The sequence below is a fragment of the Dendropsophus ebraccatus genome, chromosome 1, assembly GCF_027789765.1.
Source record: "Dendropsophus ebraccatus isolate aDenEbr1 chromosome 1, aDenEbr1.pat, whole genome shotgun sequence".
NCBI lineage: Eukaryota > Metazoa > Chordata > Amphibia > Anura > Hylidae > Dendropsophus > Dendropsophus ebraccatus.
Window position 1 is genome coordinate 117,538,242 of NC_091454.1, and position 17,732 is coordinate 117,555,973.

General features: G+C 40.0%; 1 protein-coding gene across 1 annotated transcript in view; it reads left to right on the forward strand.

Moving 5' to 3' along the window:
• Positions 1-17,732, forward strand: part of LAMB4 (laminin subunit beta 4) — a 94,305-nt gene that overhangs the window by 29,807 nt on the left and 46,766 nt on the right. Inside the window, exons 13-19 of the mRNA XM_069957688.1 lie at positions 3,323-3,402; positions 3,826-3,976; positions 5,699-5,830; positions 5,917-6,102; positions 6,275-6,396; positions 8,188-8,308; positions 13,814-13,991. Of these exons, the coding sequence (XP_069813789.1) occupies positions 3,323-3,402; positions 3,826-3,976; positions 5,699-5,830; positions 5,917-6,102; positions 6,275-6,396; positions 8,188-8,308; positions 13,814-13,991 (970 nt within the window). The remainder of the gene's footprint in view (positions 1-3,322; positions 3,403-3,825; positions 3,977-5,698; positions 5,831-5,916; positions 6,103-6,274; positions 6,397-8,187; positions 8,309-13,813; positions 13,992-17,732) is intronic.

The following is a 17,732-nucleotide window of genomic DNA, read 5'->3' on the forward strand; positions in this document are numbered from 1 at the left end:
AAACCCTTCAATTGGTAAAAGGAGTACAACACAAGTGTATTGCAATAAGTGAGAAAAAATAGTAATCTTGTGGATGTGATACATTTGTATTGCCAAGAAGAATAAAACAAATTTAAGCTGCTTCCCATACCTCACATTTAAAAAAAAAAAAAAATCTGGTTTACATTTTGTTCTTCCTCACCTTTCAAGACATATAACTTTTTCTCCTCAACTGAAAACCATTTGAGGGAATATTTTTTACAGGACAAGTTGTACTTTCTACTGACATTCTTTACCATTAATGTATTTTTACTGGCATTTTACCATAAATAGTAATATGAATCCAGGAAAACAGTACTTACAAAAAATTTTTGTAGGGCAAAATTGAAAAACAGTTGCAAATATGATCATTTTTGTTTTATCTTACTGTAAGAAATATAGTTTTTTTTATAGGTACCACATTTGTATATGTGTATATTTTTTATGACTTTATTCCATTTTTTGAGATGTGACTAAATATCAGCAACTTTGAACTTGGAAATCAGGAATGTGATAATTCTATAGTTCATACAATTCTCCATGTAGCGACACCAAATATTTTATTTATTTATTTTTGTTTACGAGGTGTTTATTATAAGCAATCATTCAATTGATAATGTAGATCAGTATAATATGCATATGTATTACACTGATTCATTAGATTGGCGCTCTGCTGGTACAGTCTGCCTATGGTAGCCTGTACCAGAAGTCACAGCAGTCAAAGAACCGAACTTTAGCAAAGCCAGGACAATCAGTCGGCACCTTGCCATTACAGCATGGGCGTGGTGATCGAGGCATTGCACGCCCTAATAACAACTCTCAAAATTGTTTAGATGATGCCATCAACTGTTAAAAGACTACATTAGAGTGATGGATGATTGCACCCACTTTGCATGGTGGGGGCTTAGCTTCTGGGCCTGCACTATACTACCTCACCTGACTGTGAGCTGTACTTTACATCTTCTGCTATGGCATACTGTAGTGTGGGCACACCCGAATGTGCCCGTTTTCTAGTTAAAAAGAAGTTTTCTTAACCCGACTGGTACTGCAGTACTGGCTGGGTTGAACATCTAAAACAGCGGCCATTCTGTAGACATGTCACAAAATGGCTGCTTTTTTTACTATGTCTGAACATGGCCTATAACTGCTATGTTATCTTCATTCTGTAGGGCAGTACGATTAAGCCAATAGTTTATATACTTTTTGTGCTTTTTTTACTAACTTAAAAAAATTTAAACTTTTTAGAGATAAAAACATGGTTTTAAATCAATATATTATATATTCTATAACCTCTTCTATAACCTCTTCATTTTTTCATCTATGGAGAAGTATGATGGCTTGTTTTTTGCATATGGGTATATTGGGTATATGGGACATGTTGTTTGCTTTTTATTCCATTTTATCCAATAGATGATAGCATTGATCAGTCAGATCTGTGCACTGCTGATTAAGTATGCCTGAGGCAAACTCAATCAGCAGAGAGACAGAAGCTGCCATGTAAGGTAAGTATTATCCTCCTGCAGCCCCAGTCTTGTACCTTTCAGGCCTCTTAATATTGATCACGGCATACACAGGGTTAAATTATTGCAGACAGGTGTCAGCTGTAACATACAACTGACACCCACTGCAGCCCTGACTACCCACAGAGCACGCACTATATGCAATAATCACCGAGTAAATAGCTGTATCAGCGGTCCTTTAAGAGGTTGTCCAACATTTTTTTCTTATTGGAAATAATTTGTAATCTGTCCCTTTCCCTTAGTGGTTTTCTCTAACCTTATTTCGCCTCTGTGGCCCTGGGCCTCCTCCGCTGCTGCTTTTTGGATTTGTGTTTGTTTACATAAAGAACTTCCAGGTCACAGGGGTCAGCAGTGACATCACAGCTCTGCAAGCCTGTAGCTCCACCCTCTCCTCTCTGAATATAGCTCCTCCTACTCTACCCATAGGCAGGGAAATGTTTGTCTTCCTACAAGTGCCTTTTGAGCAGCATGGTGGCTCAGTGTCTGCCAATTACTTATGTTATCAAATCAACTAGTTTTTTCACACTTTTATCTGTTGTAGGACTACAAACCCCAGCACACATGTACATGTTAGGAGTTGTAGTCCTGGAATACATATACACTACAGTAGCCATCCTACAGGTGGGTGGGATTCTATGACCTAGCATTCTGCTGCAGGTTCACCTCAGCAAGAAATAGATAGAATGGTGAGTGGCATGAGGTGAAGCAGCCTCTCTCCTCTCCATATTACACACAGCAGCAGCTCTGCCCTCACACTGTACATTTTTCCAGTACAATAATAACACTATAGTGGGAGATGTATCACAGCCTGAGCAGGGGAGCAGTTACCCATAGCAACAAATCAGATCGCTTCTTTCATTTTTAAAAATTGAACCCTAGAATCTGACTGGTTGCTATGGGTGACTGCTTCCCTGCTCCTCTGCACAAGGTTTGAAATATCACCCCCATAGTTCTTTTATTTACTGTTTATAGCTTCAACCTATGCTGCAGTGCTATACCGAGATTGTAGTCTGTCATGCTGTCCTTACTGCTGCAGTTTCTTCTGGGCTCAGATGTTAGTTAGATGTTAGGGGTGGGGCTAAAGAAATGTGGAGGCAAAACCCCGCCCACCTGATGACTCACTGTTCCCTCACTGACAGGAAGAGGAAAAGAAAGGGAATGTGTCATCACAGGAAGCAAAGAAAACACAGGCAGAGTGGTCATGTGACTGAGCCTGAGAAAACAGTAAGCGCTCCAAATAAAAAATAGAAGTGTATGTAGAATATGCAACATCCACAGAGGTCAATGCAATGCTAGTTTATTAAAATATCCCGGACAACGCCTTTAAGAGGTTAATATTTTGATATGCTATAACATTTTCTGAATAAACTTTCCTTTTTAAACTCTTAGGTCACCCAATAAGATGCCTAACACAAATTTTAGCTTATTCCATTTCCCTGTGCCTGTCCCAGTATCTTAAAGGGTTTGTCAGATTTATTCTTACTTGTCCCCTATTCCAGCATATCAGCACTCTGTGCGCAATAGGGAGCTATCAGCAGGTTAGATTCATTTCCAAAAAGAAAAAAATAAAACATGGAAGTTGCTAATGACAAAACCAGAAATTGGTTCATTTACTACAAAGGCCTAACATGAAAAGTCATCAAAGGCTACATTTCATTCCAGCAATGAAATACAATGTATTTTCAAGTGTGTGTGTGTGTGTGTGTGTGTTGTGTATGTGTGTGTGTATTGTGTATGTGTGTGTATATAAATAGATTTCCATTCTTAATTTTGTTATGTTTTAGCCAGGCTACTGGGGACTTGGAAACAGCTTGTACCCTTGTTCAGCATGCAACTGTGATATCGGAGGTGCACATACGAGTGTGTAAGTATATGACACAGCTCTAACATGGAAAAAGGCAATAAATGATCATAAAAGTAAAATTTTAAAATACATGAAAAAAAGGATATATTATAGTAAGCATATAAATATAGTAAAAAGTTTTACAAGGCAATGTTTTGCTAAATATTTCCTTTATTATATTGCAGACATTTCATGCAAAATATGATATTTTCAAAGTATAATATTTTCATGTAACACTGTATTTTGTAAACTACTGTGTGCTATGTTCTCTAATACCTGACACAATTACATTAACAAATAAGCCCCCTTCCATTGGTAAAATAGTTTGATGTGTCAAAATGGATATTGGTTTCTTTGTTTCTACATCAAGAAATAATACAGCTGTTATTTTACTTTAGTTTACCTTTTTAATGTTTTATTTTTTCATTTCCTCCATGCTTACAGATGTTCTCAAAGCACCGGTCAGTGTGACTGTCTTCCTAACATTGTAGGACTTCAGTGTAATGAGCCTGCAAATGGATATTATATTGTACCACTAGATTATTACATCTATGAGGCAGAGAAAGCCCAAGCACTCTCTGGATCTGCAACTATAGTGAGTCATAACCAGTATATACAGTAACCTTCCAAGCATTAGTTAAAAAAAAAAAAGGTTACACTGCAAATGATATAACTTTTTGAAGTTATTTTAAAGTACATTAAACCTCATTAATCTATTAAATGATCTTAAAGTATCACTGTTGTTAAAAATTTTTTTTTTGCAGAAATCAGTAGTCCAGGCGATTTTAAGAAACTTTGTAATTGGGTTTATTAGGCAAATATGCCATTACCTGCATTTAAAAAGCCTATTCCCAGGTCCCACCTCCTCTCCTTTCTGTCATCCACTGCTCAGAATCAGGAAATCTCGACAGTTTTTTTTTATCAGTCAGATCCTGTCTGAGCTATGGAGAGGGGAGGGGGGAGGAGGAAGGAGCGAGATGGATAACACAGCAGGGGAGCTATTCAGAGTGCTATTCAGAGGTCAGAGAGGTCAGTGGTGACTGTCAGAGGAGAGAGCCTGTGATGTTGCTGTAAATTAACTCTTTGTTGTCCTGTTTTGGTGCCTTGTTTCCCTCTCTCCATAGGGAAACCATAAAGACAGGGGGGAGAGCTTCAAACTGCTTTTTCATGATAAAAATTCATTTTTCGGCTAATAAACCAAATTACAAAGTTTATTAAAATCGCCTGTACTTTTGATTTCTGCAAAAAAAAAAAATTAACAACAGTGACACTTCAAGGCTTCAATGTTCACACTATGTAAAAACAACAGCCGTGTGAACATAGCCTAAAATGTCTGAAATAATAAAGTTTCTTAAAGGAAACCAATGACTACCAAAATGCCCATCAAACTATAAATATGGGTGGAGATTTATTAGTCATACGCAGGCGTGGCCTCCTCCTGCCTCTAATAAAAAAAACTACACCATAGTCACTGATTGAGTTGGCTGTCATGACAGTTACATGTTTGGAAACAGTGCTGTCTGCCTCATTACACTATATGTATAGTGTATAGTGTATATGTATAGCTCAATGGGTGTTTTGGCAGTGCTTGGCTCCCTATGAAATGCAAACATGTTTATAGTCAACACAAAACATGATATGTATTTTATAAACCCCTAAATATTTTACGTCTTGAAACTTACTGGTGCATGGTTGTCATAAAAGTTTAAATGTACTTGTTCAGATAGAAGATTCTAACCAGCTGATATCTCTCTATTTCACACAGGGCGCTGAAGATGAAGGTAAGTTTCTTACCCTCGTGCGCTTTTTTTGCTATTAGGAGTAAAACTGTTATGCTAATTAGAAAATTAGAAAACAATGCCGAGCATGAGGGTAAGAAACGTACCTTCATCTTCAGCTCCCTGGGCGAGAGAAATCAGCTGGTTAGAATCTTCATACCGGCTGATAGTTTTCCTTTAAAGTGACACTGTACCTACAATCTGACCTCCCCCCCCCCCAAAACCGCTTGTACCGTCAGATAGCTGCTTTTAATCCTAAAAAACATTTTTTAAACTTGCATCCCTGTGTAAAATTGGCCTGGCCTACAGTGTGTGTCCGCCCTAGGGTTGCAACGCCTCTCCCGCCCCCCTCATCACTAGGAATGCCCCCGGGCAGGATTTTTCCTGTTCCTCACCTGAATACTGCACAGGTGCCTTAACGATCCAGCTCATGTGCAGTGTTCACACAGCAGCTATCCCAAGGTACAAGCAGTTTGCGGGGGGCAGACTGTGGGTACAGAGTCACTTTAAGCTCAAATTGCCAATAAATTTCCCTCCAGGTTAATCCAACTCCCATGCCAAAATGCAAGGAATACTTCCTCAAACAAGGAATAGATTTCCGCTTTGAGAACGACAGAATAATACTGAAAAGTATGAATAAAAGAAGCATACGAGGCAGACGACAGGCCCAGGTAATGGTTGCTTCCTATGCTGTTGTATGTGGAGATATCTTTTGCTCCCCAGAAAATACAATTTTTCCTGATATATTTGCATCCAGGAAATTGTTCCATATGGCAAAGAAGGTGTTGTGGAACTGGTATTGCGGCAGCCAAGTCCTGGAAAGCCTATCACTTGGACAGGCCCTGGATTTGCACGAGTACTAAATGGAGCTGGACTGAGGTTTACTGTGGACAACATTCCCTACTCTATGGACTTCATAATCGCCATTCGATATGAGCCAGAGGTAGCATGTTAGTTTCTTCATTGTGACTGTGGAATCTTCAAATATACAACTACAGATAGATAGATAGATAGATAGATAGATAGATAGATAGATAGATAGACAGATAATATTTATCTTTGTTATCTCTTTTACTTAATCTTACTATTGATCATTACTTTATGTGTATTATTAGTCATTGGAAGACTGGACTGCTAGAATCATAGTTAACCTACCACATGGGGTAGCAAGTGAATACTGCAAGAATAGGACACCACAGCCAGAAGGATATATAATAAGTCTGCCTGCTACGTCTAGGTAAAGTACAAAATGCAAAGCCTTTCAATGTGGACACTTTCTTACATAGAAAAAAGTTATCATTATAATTTATTAACATGGTAGAGACTGGAATTACTGTATTAGGGGGGTCAGCAAAATGTCAGAGATAGTGAGAAAGTGAAAATAAATTTTAGCCATCTTACCATTTTCAAGGGTGTGTTATGGGCATTAAGGTAATGTAATAGTTAACTTCATGCCTCTACATGCATTAAATGAATAAAACCCAGCATACTTACCGTCCCTGCTCCTTAGTGATGAGTAAACATGTTCATAAATGTTCATACAAACATAACGCTAATTGCTCGTGTTCACAGATCACAAACAATTTGTTGGATGATCCGAATAGTTTCGAACTTGCGAACGTTTATCTTGTATGGAACAACACAATTTGTGCTTTGCACCTGATTATCTGTACGCATGTGTGTAACTCTAAACTGAAACGTACGCAATGTGTAATTTACGCTTTGCACCTGATCATCTGTACACATGTGTGTAACTCTAGAGCGAAACGTATACAACTGTGTAATTAATGCTTTGCACTGGATAATCTGTATTCATGTGCGTAGAGCAAAACGTATGCTTCTACTGTACACTCGTTAATTGTTCGTAAATGTTCAGAGAACACCAACCAATCACAATATTTTTTTTTTGTGTTCGTGTTCGGGATCCGAACCGAACATTGGGATGTTTGCTCATCACTACTGTTCCCCCACTGTGGACCTCTGCTTTCTCCTTCTGATGATGTTTTGCTACTACATACACTGTCCTGGCTGTGTGATCGGCTGAGCAAGGTATGAAACATCATTGGACTATAGTTGGGACCAGAAGATTTTACAGCAATAGTGGTGGGGAAGTGGGTGAGGTAAGTATGACAGCTTTCATTTTTTTAATGCCCAAATAGACATAGAGATTAGATTTCCTTGAAAATGGGGGGGGGGGGGTTGTTAAATGGGGGTTTAAATTATATTTTATTAAGATTTGAGATTAGTTTTTCTATATTCTTAATGACCACTGTATAAAGGGGTATCACTTGTTATTAAGAAGTTAACATTATTTATTTTTTAAGCTATGCGAATGTGGCCTGAGACAGTTTTGATAAATGAGTTAGTACAGCTGAATAATAAGCTTCGTCTTTCATCTGGTCTTCTCACACATTAGATATTTTGTTACACAGGTATTTACAGGACAAGAGAGCACAAACTGACCTGTTATTACAAGTTTTCTCCTGAATAGTCATAAGTAAGAACATTTACTAAGGAGTCTAATAAGTGCAACTATTCTAATGGGGATTGGTGTGAATTTTGTTCTAATATCTTGTGACTGATTCATTAACATGTAGCATTGCCATAGTAAATGCATCTAAATAAAAAGGCGCAAAAAAGGCGCAACTATGAAAGAATGGCGCAGTTTTATTCACCTGGTTCTGCGACGGTATTGCGCCTGTTTATGTGACTTTTTAAAAAGTCGCAAATGATAAATTGGGCGCTAATCCTGGATTATGCGAACTTTTGGGTGAATACTTAAAACAAGCAGATTTTAAAAAGTTGCATCTAAAAATATTCACCTGTCGAATACTGGTTCATAAATAGAACTTAGACCAAAAATGGGTGAAAAATGCAATTATTTACCAAAAATTAGGCGCAAACCCCTTGATAAATGTCTCCCAATGTGTTTTAATACTACAGACACTGTATGGGTATAAAAACTTGGCATCTATTAAACAGAGGTGACAGAATGTCATGTATCTAATGATCATAATTTTCTCTATAGATTATCTCTTCTGAACTCATCTGTTTGCCTGGACCCTGATACAGAATATCAAATAGATGTCTATTTTTCTCAGACTTCACACACAAACACTAATAGCAAATTGTATATTCTAGTTGATTCGGTAAGTAACTTTACACATGAATATGTATATAACAAGAAAATGTTATATATACAGTATATATATCAGTCTTTTTTTAACCAAAACCAGGAGTGGGTTGAAAACACAGAAACTGTGTGCTATCTTGATTTGGGTTGAAAAAATACTGACCAAAAGACTGATAGAAATACTGTGTGTGAACATAGCCTGAAAGTGTTTCTGTCATGCCGGCCCCATGCCGGATCAGTGGCAAATTCTCCTGTTAAACCAGAATTTTGGGTCTCTTTGGATATCAATACACAATGAGACCATAATGTGTGCGACCCCATTGGATCCAATGGGGGACTGCACATTATAGTCTTATAGCGTGTTGGTATCCAAGGAGACCAGAACTTCCAGTTTAACGGAGGAACTTACCGCTGATCCGGCATGGGGCATCATGACAGATACACTTGAAGTCTATGGTAAAATGTCAGTCTGTGCACACAATGAAAAAAAAACTATCTGTCTTTACAATGTGTGCACAGAAGGCAGTTTTTCTGCAGATTTTAAAGGGGTATTCCAGGAAAAAACAACTATTCCCCTATCCACAGGATAGGGGAAAAGTAGGAGACAAAGTCTGACCTCTGTTCCCCCACGACGATCTCCATATAAGGTCCTGCCTGAATATATTTATTCCGTAGGAATAAATATATTCACTGCCCATGCACCGTACCCGAGGCTCTATTCATAATAGAGCTGGTGGAGCCAGATACAGAGATCGCCAGCGGGTAAAGAGATCTGACCTCCCACGATCTTCTACTTTTCTCCTATCCTGTGGGTAGGGAAAAAGTAATTTTTTTCTGGAATACCTCTTTAACGTAGCACATTATTAAATTCAAAATACAACCATGTTTTATACTTATTTTACTGTTGTATTTTTCTTTTCTTTTACTGAGTGTGAACATAGACATAATGTACCAGTCATGAAGCCATATGAACATAAAAATGTACAAGGCTGCCAGTACTTACACAGCTTGAAGGTTGTGCTGCTGGTGTCTTGATGCCAGATACCACAGAATAACTTTAGAGGAATTACAGGGTCCCCTTGATGACCCAGAATGTACCTATATATGGGGCGGGTAAGAGAGTTCAGAGGAGGGTCACTCCATGAGGCCTCTCTGAACCACGCAGTTCTCGGCTAAACAGCTGCAGTTGAATGGCTTTTTACTCCCATCTTGGTGGGTGTAAAATTGCTGATAATTGTTCACATCAAATCCAGAAAAATTGTAAAAATTTGTATATACGCAAGCAAGATACCGATAGAAAGTACAAATCATGTAGCAAAAAGTGACTTCTCACAGAGCCTCATAGACCAAAGGTCAACATCTCTATATTAATAGTAATAGAGCAATTTTAAGAACATTTAGTTTTTTAAAAAAAAAAAAAGGTTTTAACCCCTTAACGACATCGGGCGTAAATTTACGCCCTGATGCCGGTAAGGGAGTTCAGAGCGGGGCCGCGCGGCGGCCCCGCTCTGAACCGCGCCGGTCCCGGGTGCCGCGTGTAGCCCGGGACCGTAGGTATTAGCGGGCACGGTCCGATCGCCGTGCCCGCTAATACAGTAATCAGATGCAGCTGTCAAACATGACAGCTGCATCCGCTTACCGGACGCAGCGTCATCCCTGGTGTCTAGTGGGGAGATCGCTCCTCCGGGATGTTATCCCGGAGGAGCGATCTCCGTAAATGAAGCCGGACGGGGACCGCTCCAAGATGGCGCCGTCCCCGTCTCGGCACTTGTTTACTTCCGGCTGCAGCAGCCGGAAGTAAACGAGTGCCTATCTCATGGATCTCTGCAGCATATCTATGCTGCAGAGATCTCAATGAGAGATCAAAGCACTTATACTAGAAGTCCCCCAGGGGGGCTTCTAGTATAAGTGTAAAAGTTAAAAAAAAAATGTCATTATTAGTAAAAAGCCCCCTCCCCTAATAAAAGTCTGAATCACCCCCCTTTTCCCAGGTTATAAATAAAAGTAAATAAATAAATAAACATGTTTGGTATCGCCGCGTGCGTAATCGCCCGAACTATTAATTAATCACATTCCTGATCTCGCACGGTAAATGGCGTCAGCGCAAAAAAATCCCAAAGTGCAAAATTGCGCATTTTTGGTCGCATCAAATCCAGAAAAATTGTAATAAAAAGCGATCAAAAAGTCGTATATGCGCAATCAAGGTACCGATAGAAAGAACACATCATGGCGCAAAAAATGACACCTGACACAGCCCCATAGACCAAAGGATAAAAGCGCTATAAGCCTGGGAATGGAGCGGTTTTAAGTGTCGTATATTTGTTGACAATGGTTTAAATTTTTTACAGGCCATCAGATACAATATAAGGTATACATGTTACATATCGTTTTAATCGTAACGACTTGAGGAACATATATAACAAGTCAGTTTTACCCCAGGGCGAATGGCGTAAAAACACGTTTCCCCCAAATAAACAAAATGCGTTTTTTTTTTTCAATTTCACCACACTTTGAATTTTTTTCTGGTTTCGCAGTGTACTTTATGCAAAAATTCAGCCTGTCATTGGGTCACCTGGGTCTCTAGGTGAAAAAATGCAAGTGCTATGGCCTTTTATGCACAAGGAGGAAAAACCGAAAACGCAAAAATCTAAATTTGCTCTGTCCTTAAAGGGTTAATTTAACCTCTTAAGGACATATGACGTACCCCTACGTCATATGTCCTCACTTGCACTTCAAAGCGGGGCCGCGCGGTGGCCCCGCTTTGAAGTGCCGCGATCCCGGGTGCCGCGAGTAGCCCGGGACCGCTGCTATTAGCGGGCACGGTCTGATCGCCGTGCCCGCTAATTAGCTAATCGGAGGCAGCTGTCAAAGTTGGCAGCTGCCTCCGATTACCGGAGGCAACGTTTCCCTGGTGTCTAGTGGGGGAGATCGCTCCTCCGGGACCTTGTCCCGGAGGAGCGATCTCCGTTACTGATGCCGGCCGGGGACGCGTCCAAGATGGCGCCGTCCTCGGCTCGGCACTCGTTCGTTTTCGGCTGCAGCAGCCGAAAGCAAACGAGTGCCGATCTCATGGATCTCTGCAGCATATCTATGCTGCAGAGATCTCAATGAGAGATCACAGTGTATATACTAGAAGTCCCCCAGGGGGGCTTCTAGTATATGTGTAAAAAAAAAAAAAAAAGTGTTGTTTATAGTAAAAAGCCCCCTCCCCTAATAAAAGTCTGAATCACCCCCCTTTTCCCAGGTTTTAAATAAAAGTAAACAAATAAATAAATAAACATGTTTGCTATCGCCGCGTGCGTAATCGCCCGAACTATTAATTAATCACATTCCTGATCTCGTACGGTAAACGGCGTCAGCGCAAAAAAATCCCAAAGTGCAAAATTGCGCATTTTTGGTCGCATCAAATCCAGAAAAAATGTAATATAAAGCGATCAAAAAGTCGTATATGCGCAATCAAGGTACCGATAGAAAGATCACATCATGGCGCAAAAAATGACACCTCGCACAGCCCCATAGACCAAAGGATAAAAGTGCTATAAGCCTGGGAATGGAGCGATTTTAAGGCACGTATATTGGTTAACAACGGTTTGAATTTTTTACAGGCCATCAGATACAATATAAGTTATACATGTTATATATCGTTTTATTCGTAACGACTTGAGGAACATGCATAACAAGTCAGTTTTACCACAGGGCGAATGGCGTAAAAACACATTTCCCCCAAATAAAAGAAATGCGTTTTTTTTTTCAATTTCACCACACTTTGAATTTTTTTCTGGTTTCGCAGTGTACTTTATGCAAAAATTCAGCCTGTAATTGCAAAGTACAATTAGTGAAGCAAAAAATAAGGGGTCATGTGGGTTTCTAGGTGGAAAAATGCAAGTGCTATGACCTTTTAAACACAAGGAGGAAAAACCGAAAACGTAAAAACGAAAATGGGCCATGTCCTTAAAGGGTTAAAATTTAAAGTGTCACTGTCGTTAAAATTTTTATTGCAGAAATCAATAGTCCAGGCGATTTTAAGAAACTTTGTAATTGGGTTTATTAGCCGAAAAATGCATTTTTATCATGAAAAAGCAGTTTGAAGCTCTCACCCTTGTCTTCATGGTTTTCCTATGGAAAGAGAAAGTAAAGGCAGCAAAAACCCGGACAACAAAGAGTTAATTTACATTCACATCTCAGGCTCTCTCTTCTGACAGGCACCATGGAGCTATCTGACCACTAATTAGGGCTCTGAATAGCTCCCCAATTGAGCAATCCTTTGTTCTGGGCTCTCTGCTGCTGCTAATCTCACTCCTTCCCCCTCCCCCTCCCCTCTTCATAGACCAGACAGGATCTGACTGATGAAAGAGATGAAAAAACAGTTGAGATTTCCTGATTCTGAGGAGTGGACAGCAGAAAGGAGAGGAGGGGGGGACCTGGGAAAAGGCTTTTTACATGCAGATAATGGCAGATTTGGCTAATAAACCCAATTACAAAGTTTCTTAAAATCGCCTGGACTATTGATTTCTGCAAAAAAATTTAACGACAGTGACACTTTAAGTTACCTATCATTGTAATCGTATTGACTTGAGGAACATATATAATATGTCAGTCTTACTACAGCGTGAACACTGTTCATCAAAGGGTTAAAGGGGAATGATCAGTTCCCCTGTTGTTTATTCTGAAATCCTCTGCCCGATAAGCTGTTAGGAGCACAAGGGAAGGGGCTAACGCCCCCCGAGCACTGACCCGGCCCGCCCCCCTCCATTGATAATCATAAACAGAGGTGGATTGCCACATGGGGGGCTATGACCTCCAAGGGCCTGCCCCTTCTTATGATTATCAATGGGACGGGACAGAACTGTGCTCGTACCCAGTGCTCCTAACGGCTTGGGCAGTGGATTTCAGAGTAAACAGCATATGAATGGCGCAGAGAATGAAGGTAAGAGACACACCATTATCCTCAGTTTTCTGTGCCCACTAGGAAGCTACCAGCTGGTTAGATTTGTGCTGGCACAAAGGGGACCTACACAACATTAAGGCCATGTTCCCACTTTCAAAACATATCAGAGGAAGCTGGCCGTTTTGTTTAAATAGACGTTTGCTAATAAAGAACATGATGAAAACATAGTCTAAAGTTGTAATGTTATTGATGATCAGTGTATTTATCATATGGAATAGTAAAAAGTTTAGCTGTGATCCTTTCCAAAGTTTACTAAGTATTTGTGTGGAACTAAAAGAAAGCATGACAGTGAATGCATTGTAGCAAGAAAGTCATTTGTACATGTTGCCCTCTACAAGTTCTGTCATGTTTGCATTCCACTAGTCTTTGTGCTTTGTAAAAGATGTGAGTGGAAAGATATTAAAGGTAAACCGTAATCTTATGTCAAAGTTCAAATGAGAATAATCTCACATATAAAGCTTTAGAGATCTCTCTCTCTCTCTATCTATGTATATATATATATATATATATATATATATATATATAAAATTATTTAATTATTTAGTTTTTTTAATCTACCATCACACCTTGCAGCTTGGATTGATTCCCCAGATTGCTTCTGTAAGCAATCTGTGTACCGAAGAAGAATTAGAAGAGTATGATTATTATAACTGCATAGAGATCGCTTCAGATATTGGAACACAAATTCTACCAGATGTGTGCGAGAGGCTTATTTTTAGTATGTCTGCTCGTATACACAATGGAGCTCTAAGTAAGTGTTTTTCTACCTAGCTTTGTATATGCATATACTGTAAGTGCTATGACAAAACGTATACATGACAAGGCTCTATATTTAGTAATATGTGTATAATCATTGTTGCGGATAAAAAATTGCTCGGCTTTCATTTTACCAGGGATGAATATTTGAAAGCTGAGCTCTGGTTGGTTGTTACAGACAACAAAGAACATTCTTCCTCTAAGACTGCTTGATAATCTTCCCCCTTTGTGTATGAGAATAGCTCTGTTTTGTCTAGTATTCCATCATCTTCACCTGAAAGGCAAAGAACCTTTCAACATTCCACTAAAAAGTGCATTCCAATACCATACTGACCCCCAAGGGCAGACCATTTCAAGATTATTGTGTGTACTACAAACTAAATTAAATAGGATGTAAAACAAGGTACATTGAATGAGGTTGGATGTTTATTTTACAATGAGTCTGATGCTTTTACTTGTCTCATATCACACCACAAAGTTGTTGAAGCAATAAATACCAAATTGTATAAAGTTTGCTAAAAACCTAAGATGATAGTAAGGATCTCCAACACTACGCACAGAGGTGCAAAGCAAAGCTAGATAGAAGAATAGGGTAGCACAAGTCCCAGCGTACTTGTGCCAGCAAACGTCATGACCAGAACCTCTGTAGTTGGGAAATACGATCATCCCGGCACTCCAGATAAGTGAAAAAAGTTGCAATTTATTCCAAATCAACATGTGACAAAGTACCGTGGATCATCATATTACATAGATAGATATTTGTTTTTACATTTCTTTCATAAAGTTATAGAACGTATTTTACACACTCAGGCTATGTTCACACAATGTTTTTTCAGCTCTGTTTGTCTAAAATAACGGACGTCTAAAATAACGGACGTCATTTAGCTGTCTGGCCTTCCCTCAGTGCCCTGACGGCTGTTGGTACATTATTCTAGTTTGTGTTACTAATTGGCCTTTGGGTGCGGCTTAATTTATTAAAAAATGTCTGCTGTTTGCAAAAGACGTCCGAAAATAATTGTCATGATCATTATTTTGACAACCGCGGTGAAAACGTCCGTTATTCACTACATTGTGTGCTTTGGACGTCCATCTTTGCATTGACTTCAATGCATTGCCAGTCAGTAAATTGCGGCAATAATGGACATTTTTTTTAAATAGCAAAAGCGGCCGCCTTTTCTCTATTTGTGACGTTGTGTGAACATAGCCTCACGGTCAGCAGCATAGGGGCAAGATGCTGCCAAGAATGACTGTATTGTAAACTCCAAGGCTTTTGTTCTAGGGGCAAAAAGCTGGCACCAGAGCAGTCTTGCTTACCCCTCCCCATAGGGAACACATGAACGTTTTGCCATACTAAACGTTCAAGTGTTTGGAGAGATGAGTTATTGAAACGTATAGGCACCTTAACTGATGTGATTCCTACAGGATTTCGTAAAAATTATTTAATGGGATTATCCAAAATTAGAAAAAAACACTGCTACTTTCTCAAAAAATCAGCACCACACCTTTTCCCAATCTAGCACCATTCAATTCAACATTTAATGGAGAAGAGCTGCAAAACCACACCCAAACTGAGAACAAGAGTGTTGCTGTCTCTAGAAAGTGGCCATGTTTTTTTCTAAACCTGGATAATCCATTTGGATCATGTGCGTTCTTTATGCACAAAGATGGCCAAAATCGGATGTACCCCAAATGCTAGACACATAACTACAACAAATATTGAAAAATTTATACTTTATTCATTTCACATCACCAAACATTAAAAACATACAGGATTAAAAAGCATTAAATAGGAAATGATGCAGTACAAAACACAAAAATTGTTAAAGCGACTCTGTACCCACAATCTTTCCCCCCACAAACTGCTTGTACCGTCAAATAGCTGCTTGTAATCCACCTGGGGTCCGTTCGTCAGGTGATGCAGTTATTGTCCTAAAAAACAACTTGTAAACTTACAGCCCTGTGTCAAATTGGTGTGGCCTAGAGTACCCAAGTCCTAGGCCTGCACTGCCTCTCCGTCCCTCCTCCCCACTCTCCTCATCATTAGGATTTTTCCTATTCATCACTTGTATGAACATTGCACAGGTGCCTAAATAATCCAGCTCATGTGCAGTGTTCACACAGGTGATGAATAGCAGAAATTGTTCTAGGGGCATTCCTAATGATAAAGAGGGCGGGAAGGAGGGATGGAGGGGTGTGGCAATCCTAAGTTTAAAAGTACTTTTTTAGGACAATAACTGCATCACCTGCCAAATGAACCCCAGGACATATCTTGGATTAAAAGCAGATATCCAAAAGGTACATACAAGCGGTTTGGGGGGGGGGGGGGCACATTGTGGGTACAGAGTTGCTTTAAGGGTGAAACAATAAGTGCTGTAGTAATGTCAGACTCACCTCCAATACCAATACCGAAAGATTCAAATGTACCCTCAAAATTCATCTTTTCAAGCAGGCCTATCAGGTTCTCTAATTTGCCCCCCCCCCTCCAAACACACACACACACCAAGCACTTAGGCATATAGACCTGTAGACCTGTAGCTGGTAGACATTGGATGGTGACTGGTTCACTCCCCCTTACCTGCACTGCCCTATTTATAAAGATGTGTGGACCAGAGTAACAATGAAGCACTTTGCCCCTCTGCCTTTTGGCTTCAGCCCCTTCCTTCTCCTCTGTAAGATCTTGCAAACAGGGTCCTCATTCCTCATTTATGGCTTGATAATTACATTTGTATGTCTGTAATGTCTGATTTTTGTCTATGTATGTATCCCCAGAATTGTAAAGTGCTGCGGAATCTGTTGGCACTTTATAAATAAAAAGTATTATTATTAGTTATGTGCCCAGCATTTGGGGTAGATCAGATTTTAGGTAACTACGATACAAGGTGGTGGAGCTGGCACTCCTGGATGTCAGCAGTTAAAACGTGAATTTTTGTATTAAAAACTAAGGCGCTTCATGACAATACCTACACGTTTCACGTGGCTGCACTTAATCATGGTGAGACCATGATTAAAGGACAAGTGCCATGAAAAACTTTTTCCCAGTAATTGAAGCACATTACAAAGTTATATAACTCTATCATCTATCTGCCTCCCTTCCCTGTCTTTTCCCCCTCCACCCCCCACCAGGAAGTGTCCTAACTCACACAGACCTAATGACTGTCACCGTCACCAAGCTCTTCTCTCAGCTCCTTCTCCTGTTACACTAGCCTCCCCCCTCCCCTGCCTTGTCAGGTGACTCAGCTTGCTCAGCTCTCATTGGCTGAACAACTGCAAGCCATCACTTGTCACATGTCATGCTTATCTTCCCTCCGACTGACTCCGGCACATAGGCAGCCCCCCCTCCCCTCATACTCTCTCTCCTGCTGCTGTGGACTCAGTGAGTGAATGAGTCATGTCACTAGGAAAGAAAAGCAAGTGACAATCGGAGCTGAGCAAGCTGAGTCACCTGACAAGGAGGGGGAGGCTGGTGTAACAGGACCTAGACCAGCCCTCCTGCTGATGACTCATCCTCACAAGAAGGAGCTGCCTGGTGACGGTGACGACAGTCATTAGGTCTGTGTGAGTTAGGACACTTCCTGGTGGGGGGTGGAGGGGGGAAAAGACAGGGATGGGAGGCAGATAGATGATTGAAGCACATTACAGAGTTATATAACTTTGTAATGTGCTTCAATTACTGGGAAAAAGTTTTTCATGGCACTTGTCCTTTAAGTGCAGCCGTGTGAAACATGTAGGTCTGGCC